Raw genomic sequence first — 9,219 nt, forward strand, 5'->3', positions numbered from 1 at the left:
CAAAAAAAAACATCTACTTAGCAGCCAGCCACTTGGTAGAATACAGTGTATTGTTGAACAACCCAGTGACTTCTCAACCAACTTATATTGTGAACCAAACTACCTGTAAGCACTAGTGTGTACAAACAGAAGTGTGCATATCAATTGCCCTAGATATGTCGTGACCCCAACAGTCCCCCTATCCATGTGTATTGTCAAATGCCTCTTATGTCTTCTAAAAGGATGCTGCACTTTCAACCAGCCTAGCATCATGTCGGTGACCCTTTCATTCATCCACCTGTATGTATTGTCAACAACCCTAAAGTCCAAACCAAATTGTTAACTATGATAAATTGACTCTTCTACCTTTAATTACTGTTACATTTCCTCCAAATTTTGTCCAGAAACATGTTGTGAAAAAAACATCATAGTGACACAGATTCCACATATGAGACTAACGATGTCACCAGTATGACTTCGCTGAGATAGCATAGGGCAAAATACATGCAGTTTTCTGCCATCTGCCATTTTGCTTTTTTATGGAATACTCTTCAAGAGGGGGTGAAAGCCTCCAAAGTATGTTACACAATTAATATAAAATCAATGTTCTCTAGTGGTATCTTTAAACAAAACAAATTAAAATGTTTTTAATATGAAGTCATCACGTTTGCTTTTATATCATAACATGTTATGACGTTGTTAGATTAAGTCATATCCTTTCACCCCTCTTGGAGAATATTCCATAAAAAGTCAAAATGGCAGCCACCACAAAATTACATGCTTTTTGCCCTATGCTACCTCAGCGAAGTTGATATAGGTGACATAGTTATCATCTAGTATGTGGAATCTGTGTTATTGTATTGGGTTTTTTAAGATTTATGTCTGGACAAAATGTGGGTAAAATCTAACGAAAAATAAAGGTAGAAGAGTAGTTTATCGTAGTTGTTAAAATTTTGGTTCGGACTTTAGTGTTACAAGAAATGCTGGTGGTCCTAGCAACTAAACACCCATACTACTGCATAGCAAACCGCTCCACTGCCTAGTATCAACAATCCCAGTATATGTACATGTGATAACAACCATGTGTAACCAAAAATAATGTATGGCGTTCTCACCAACAGGTGTGTAAGAAAAAGAGTTATGGTGTAAAACACAATCGACCAAGGTGCCGTATTATACTTATTTGTCCCAATATAAGCTTTCACTGTAACATATTTCCGACTAATAAAACCGTTTAATAATTTAAACTACCTATTAAATATATTTTCTTGGCTAGAGTATAATTTCCTTACACACCCATCACATGTACCTAGAAGAGATGATCTGGCCTGGTGCTTATAAAACTTTTAGAGTCTAGACTCGAGACTAATAGAGTCCGAGACACTTACCCGGTAATGTCATAACAACGCCACACACACTGTATGCGTGTGATGTCATTAGAGATTGAGTCTGGACTCTAAAACGTTTTATAAGCACGGGCACTGCTGTTGGTCAATACCGTCTCCCAAAATATGTTGGAGATCACTTCTGAGACTTCCAATTGGTTGCTTCACCACAGCCATACCATCCAGTAAAATATGTCTGTACATGTACATAAATTTGTATGTACATATTTAATGTGTTCCTGCTGGATCCTAATATTTGTAATAGTAATTTAACCGAAAAATCAACCTCCTCCGAGAGGATGCGACCCAACAACTATCAGCGTGAAATTCTCACTAGCTACTGCCAGTAGGAGCACTTTATAGCAACACTACTACAATATATTCTAAGCAACACACAGTGTTTAATATATAGTTTAAAAGGTCCAATACATGTATATAGAGGCTATTTCATGGGGGGTTTTCAAATACGATTTTTATGTCAGCGAGTGATGTGTGAAAACCATATTTTCATGAATTGCGAAGCAATGGTCTATTTATTATATACACCTTTCCTAATTTTGGACAATATCTTTTGCTTTTATTTAATTTCTTTCGTTTTTCCTACCGAAAACATGTAACGCCATGATATATTTCTTCTGATGGAACATTTTCAGAAAATTTACTTGACCATAGACTTTTTAAAAGAAATTTGAATAAAAATTATCTTTATTTAATTTAAATTAACATTTATTTGATAACACTGCTGCGCAAACATACCTGACAAAAAGATCCTCTAAAACCCCCCACAAAAACAAAACAAATCGAATGCCATTAAATTTTAACGTACACTAAATGACAGGAAATTGTGTCATTATTCAATTCGTTTGAGATTATTTTATCGTAATTGCACTTTATATCCCTTTTTTATAGGTACAATTGTTTAAATTACATTTTTAAATTTTTCAAATAGGTAATTGATAATCATCAAACTTAAATACAAAGAAACGAGACAAAGGGAGATAATTTAATCATGAACTTTGACAAAAAAGTAAATATGTTTTTCCCATTTTCACTAGAGCTGAAATACAGTGAAAATATGACTTTTCACCGGATATAATTTGTATGGTTTCCATAGATTTATATATTTCATTGCTATGTATATAATAAATTAGTCAGAAACATCTTAACAATGGCAATGACTACATGTAGAATTTATAAACATCTCATATGACCTCCACCAAATGCAGTCACAATAATTGGTATTTGATCTCACTTTAGGATGGGACGTAGCTCAGTGGTAAACATCTTCATAAATCAAGGCTAATATTCGTTCCTCGTATTCAGCCTTGATACATGTAGTCAAGATTACTGATATCCACTACTAGTGCCCTCTATTGGAAGAAAATTTGTAACACCGATTATGTCCCTTACACGATGACATCGCTGACCAATCACAGCATCAGTAACATGTGACAATCTTGAAAGCAATATCAGTGTTCGCCCGCCAACATGGAGTTTACATAACAAGGGAATCTATAAGGAGCGTTGCGATTCGTTGCAATCAGATCTCATCGCATCCAATGAAATGTAAGCATTTTGTGGCACGATTTCTTGATGACATGTATCAAGGCTGAATACGAGGAACGAATATTAGCCTTGATTTATGAAGATGAGTGGTAAATTGTTTGCCTGTCAGTCTGGGAGCAATCCCTGTTAGTGGGCCCATTGGACTACACATATTTCTTGTTCCAGCCAGTGCACCACGACTGGTATAACAAAAGTCATCGTATTTGGTATCTTGTCTATGGGATGGTGCATATAAAAACATACCTTGCTACTAATGATAAAATGCAGATGGTTTCCTCTATATGTCAAAATTACCAAACGTTTGACATCCAATAACCAGTGATTAATACATCAAAGTGCTCTGTGGTGTCATTAAACTAAACAAACTTTAACTTTTAACTTTGACCACATTTTACAACACCAGTAATGTCCCTTGAGTGATGACACCCCAACACAAAAATACACTGGCAATTGGGTTCCAAACAATGGTAAATTACTCAATTTAATGTATGAACTGATGATCAACTTTCAACTAATCACAACATAGATCTAGGTATTGAAAAATGGTGTGTCCCTGGAAGAAAACACATGTTGATGATCTCTTCTAAAAGCTTAAATATTACAAATATACTAGAAATGGTAACTTTAAAACGCCCCTATTCCGGGGGTTTTAAAAACACACAAAAAAACAAAAACACCACTGACAAACTACATGTACTCACGGGTGAGCTTGCCTCCTATGAAGCCGACACTGCTGGGTGCTGATTTTGGTCTCTTCTTGGCCATCTTCTTCCACTTCTCGTATTCTTCTTCAGCTTCCTTCTTTTTCTGTGCCTTTTTCTTTTTCTCCTCCCGCTGTCTGAGTTTTTCTGCTTTCTTCCTTAAACACTCATCCCTTTGTTTCTTCTCCATCCATTTCTGAATCTTTTCCTGAGCCTTTTCAACAGTCTGCTGCTCTTGCCTTTTTTTATCCATCTCTTTCTTCAGTGCTTCCTCCCTTTGCAGTCTTTTCTGCCTCTTCATTTCTCCATTTTTCTTCTCAATCCACTTCTGTATCTTCTTTTCAACTTCTTTTAATTTCTTCTGCTTCTCTCTCTCTTCGTCTTCTTTTTTCAGCCTTTCTTCTCGTTCCTTTTGCTGGTTAAGTTTCTTGATATACCTGTCTTCCTTTGTTTTGTTAATGATCCACATTTCCCAGGAGGACAGCTTGGGGTCGCTTGCAGTTTTACGATCAGTAATCACTATCTGCTCCACCTTCTTGTTCAGCTCTCGAAATCTGAAACACAAAGACACGAATCAGGCATGAGAATTTGCCATCTTTAAGCAGTTTACTGCGTTTTAGGGACCGCCGGGACTATTTGTATTATCTGTGCAAATCCTAGAACTCAAAATGCTATTATAGAGTGGGGGTTAAGGTTTGAGCTACTACCAACTGCCCTGATTAGTTTTTCTTCCATTTAACTTGCACAAAGTGAAGCAGTAGTCTCATGGTTTATATAGTGGTTTCTACTATATCAGTGTGGGGACAACACCCTCCCGTGCCCTCCCTGTGCTTGGTCACTGTATGCTCCTTTGCAGTTACCCTCAATTTTGGCTCCGACGTGTTCCCATGCCTGAAGAAATAAAGGAAATGTTTTATTTAACGACGCACACAGCACATTTTATTTACGGTTATATGGCATCGGCCATGCCTGAAGAATACACAATCACTGAACAATCTCCATCTCTCTTTTTTTTTTCCCTTTAGGCCATTTTTTTTTTTTTTAAAACATACCCTACGTTTTGGATGGAGAATATAAAATATTTTGGATAAACAGGGGAAAACCTAGAAATACTATACAGACAATTAAAAATCAAGAATGTACAAACTTTCATCTCTACCAGTTCTACACATTTAGAAAATAAGCATTGTAGTAACACATATTAAACCGAAATCATGAAAGACGAGTGCAAGAATACTCCTTACTTTCCATCTTTGGGTGAGCATCAGGTGAGTGTGAACTGCTCACCTCTCACACAGAACCCTGCAGACTATTTCGGGAATCAGGAACTCTATTTACATGCCCATATCCACAAGGGTTCAGGCACGCCCACCCTGGACTTGGTCTCTGACTCCGCCAGTGGCCAATTCTGGGGCGGGAGCAGACTATTTAATTTATTCCCTAAGTGAAAGACATATATATATATTTTATAGCCTGTGATTTGTGTTAGGTCCCTTACTCTTTCTCTAGACGTGCATTCCGTTCAAAATACGCCTCATGTCTTATTCGCTCTTCCTCCTCCTCACTTGGAATGCTCTCGTAGCTGCTGTGGCCGAGAATGGATGTCAGCGACTCTGTAGACCCCGATGAATCGAGTGAATGGCGATGTGCATACGCTATGGCATCAGCATCTGCTATATCCATCCACCGTGGCTTCGTTACTGTCGCTGTCACGGGACGCGGTCTGGAGGACATGATATCTCAAGTGCTGAAACAAAAACAGACAAGTTACCCCCATCCAGAGCTACATCAGTACATGTAATTTTGGCACTCGCCAAATTTCGCCAATTGCAAATTTCAAAAACAATTCACAAATTTTATTTTAATTTGGCGAAACAGTTTCATGTAATAATTAATATTTCGTTGCAAATAAACTGTATTTTTACAATTTGTTACGTTCAATAGATAATTTGGTGAAATTTCCTACTGCCCCAGAGCTACATTGTAACCCTGCCATCATTCATACAGAGCAGAATATATCACCCGAACTGTTCTTTTATTCAGGTATTGGTATACACAACTCTAATTTGATGTCAACTGCCAATCAGTTATATGGAAAACAGAACTTTACATGTTCTGAAAGTCTCTTTAAATTACCAAGTACGATTTGAGAAAGTGCAGATATGCATTTCAACTCAATTTATAATCCTTATTGTGTTTGTATACATCTAGCTATAACTACATACATTAAACATTGTTGCCGTGACAGAGCCTTTATGAAAGAAAAAAGAGAGAGAAGATTTTATAATACAAAAGGTACCGTATGCTATGTAATGCTGTTAAATACATACACCCACCCACCCCCTGTGATGCTACCAAACATATGCACAGCTGGGGGACAAACTAACTGGGAGGTAAAATGTACTTGCTTTAAATATCTATTTAATTTATGTTAGTCAAATAAATAATGCTATGCAGATTACACCTTATCGGTGGTGGTTACATAATAACAACTGTTGACAACGTTGGGTTGTGACATCAGAAGCAACTAAAGTAAGCAAAATAGCATTAAAATGTTGTTATTTTACACTACATTGAATGAAGTAATTAACAACGTCGTTAAATGCATCATATAAATGCAATAAGCATGCGCAGTAACTTTTTCTTGTAAATGTAACGGTTTTCGATAGGTAGAGTATATTCCCAATAGGAGAAGCCATGTGTTTAGGGAAGTGACGTCACGTATCAGCATGCGCGCGCATCTGGTAGGCAGAAGTCAATCATAATGGCCATTAGTAACGAAGCGAACTAGCGACAATGGCCAAAACATGTGCTTAAATTACTGCTTGTAGCACGGGAACGCTATTCTACATAGCTCCTGTATGGAGGAGATACATGTACTCTTTTCACCCATAAAATTTGACGATTGACCGAGTTCAAAACTATAGCAAACTTCCTTGTTTTTTCTTCTTTTTTTTCACATGAATAAATATTTTTAGTCCATGTAATTTTAAAACGTCTGGTCCATATTTCAAGTAAAGCATTACAAACGAGCGCGCGCACACACAAATAAAAATAATATAAAAAAAAAAAGTCGGCCTATATTTATTTAAAACTGTTTAAAAGAAATAATTGGCCTACACTTTGTTAAAGGAAATTATTTCTTTAAACAATTTTAAATACCCCATATATATATATATATATATATATATATATATATATATATATATATATATATATGAACAATTGTTACAAATGAACCAGTAGACAACACTGATGTGTTATACTTGTCTACTGGTTCATTTGTAAGGCTTTTCACCAACAATAAAGTTTAAGCAAGTAAGTATCTTATTAGAAAACTTTACAAAACTTTAAAACTATATTCCTTAAAGTTACTGACATAGGATACATATTAACACATTGTATTAAAATGGAGGATACTAAATTTAGTTTCAGTACCTGTTCCATGACCATGCATACATTGGTCCCTCTAGCTACATAGTCCCCTTTTTAAATATTAGTACAGAACTTAGTCTTCTAAACGGGATACACCTTAAATTTACTTGGTCCCCCAAGTACACACACACACACACACACAGACAGACAGACATACATATATATATATAAATTACCATAAATATTTTAATCACCTAATCCCATGCGGGGCAGGACATAGTTTAATACGCAGTCAGTCTATGACTGATTCCCATTGGTGGTCCTATGGGGCTATTTCTCGTTCCAGCCAGTGCTCCACGATTGGTGTAAAAATGGCTATGCTATTTATTATCCTGTCTGTGGGCTGCTGCATATAAAAGATCCCTTGCTGCTAATAGGAAAGCAGCAGGTTTCCTCCCTAATATTATCTGTGTGATCCCTAAAGATGTCCGACTCCATATATCCGTAATTAAAATGGCGTGAGTGCATCGTTAAATAAAAGATTCCTTCCTTTCAAATCCCAAACTGTCGGTTACCTTTGACAAGAGGCAGTTTCAAAAGGCTTTCACTTTCAACCTGATTAATAAAAAAACAGTTAAAACAACTACGATAAATTGTAACAATAAAATGTTTTTATGTTTTAATTTAAAACACAAATTAACACAATGCAAATATCATTTGATCATTAGTTTATAATGATAATTTTTTTTATATAAATATGCCTTGTCTATTGTTTCTCGATATAATTTTATTGATTTTGTAAATTCTGTTTTTATTAGAAAATAGAGATTGTGGTAAAAAAAAGATTACGTCCAAGTGTTATCAATGTCATCATCACATACTGAATAGCCCCAATAATGTTGCATAGTTTGGAAAGTCGGTGAAAAAAGTTCTGGTATCCTTCTTGTGCACAGAAACATGAGATACCGTAGAAAAGAAACGCCGAATCTGATACCAGTGTTTTCCTTAGCATCCCTTAATTCACCCTAAAAGGCCCTTAATTCATCCTGAAAGGCCCTTATTCCATTCAAGAGCTGCCGGTTCTCTTTTTTTCCATAAACAGGGATCATTGACATCTAGAAAAAAATATCAAAATTGTTAATTTTCTATGATATAAGTATGAAAGTTTTACATTGTGTAAATATTAGTATTAGTAACTATAGCATGATTTCTCTCACTCTCACTCTCACTCTCACTCTCTCTCTCTCTCACTCTCACTCTCACTCTCACACACACACACATAGCTCCCTGTTATTTAATTATAAATATAAATACTCCAGCCACCTACATATTTTATGGCATGATACAATATAAAATACACTCAGATTTTTTTTTACCCACTATAATGGATCTGTCAATACAAAGTTACATAAAACGTTGTTTGTAGATTGACTGGGTACTGTCAACAGGGCATCTTCGTTTCCATGTCAGTTTGGTGGTGGGTTTTTGTTGTTTTTTTCATTTTAATTTTATTATCTTTTCAATTTTTCATTTCAATAAAATACTCTACGTGTACTAGTATTACGAATGAATAACATACAACAAACCTTGTATAAAATGACGATCTCCGTTGTGGGATAGCCAAAGTTGATTGTTGTCAGCTTACTGTTCGACGTTTCGCTTCCAGTAATAGGTGAAACTAATTCCACAATCCTTCCTACAGTGATTTGTGCGGCTAACAACGACGTATGAATTTACCATGACAAAATACCATTCATCAAAACTAGTCTACACTGATTTAACTGACGAAAAAAACATTCGATTGTTCATTACTACTAATGTCAACAGTGGTTCTTGCCTACCAGAGCTCACGCGGTACCACGTGATCACAACATATGACGTCACCGTGGCTTCTCCTATATTGCAGCTTTAAGTTTAAAACAAATCGCTGTGTGAACATAAGCACCATGGTATTGTAATTAACTGATGATTTAGGACAGAACTTACCACTCACAAAAGAAGCAAATACACATTTAGTGATACAGGAGCATTATAAAACACTTCAGTGCACGATAAAGTTCTAAGCGCACATTTGCAAGTCAAAACAAATTTGCTGTTGCTGTCAGCAGTAAAAACGATATTTGTTTATTTGCCTAAATATATATTTTGCAGATTTGTTTTATAAGAAAACACATATTAAAAATAAGTTGTCGATTCACAGAAAACAAATTAAA

At 35.8% G+C, this 9,219-nt stretch overlaps 1 protein-coding gene across 1 annotated transcript in view; it reads right to left on the reverse strand.

Moving 5' to 3' along the window:
- The window catches only part of LOC121380930 (coiled-coil domain-containing protein 34-like), a 43,709-nt gene extending 34,618 nt beyond the window's left edge, over window positions 1–9,091 (reverse strand). The window contains exons 1-3 of the mRNA XM_041509971.1: window positions 8,993–9,091; window positions 5,130–5,378; window positions 3,632–4,185 (exon numbers count right to left, since the gene is read on the reverse strand). Of these exons, the coding sequence (XP_041365905.1) occupies window positions 3,632–4,185; window positions 5,130–5,365 (790 nt within the window). The 5' untranslated portion in view covers window positions 5,366–5,378; window positions 8,993–9,091. The remainder of the gene's footprint in view (window positions 1–3,631; window positions 4,186–5,129; window positions 5,379–8,992) is intronic.
- Between the last annotated feature and the right edge of the window lie 128 nt (window positions 9,092–9,219).

This window comes from Gigantopelta aegis, chromosome 9 (assembly GCF_016097555.1).
Source record: "Gigantopelta aegis isolate Gae_Host chromosome 9, Gae_host_genome, whole genome shotgun sequence".
In the NCBI taxonomy this organism is placed as follows: domain Eukaryota; kingdom Metazoa; phylum Mollusca; class Gastropoda; order Neomphalida; family Peltospiridae; genus Gigantopelta; species Gigantopelta aegis.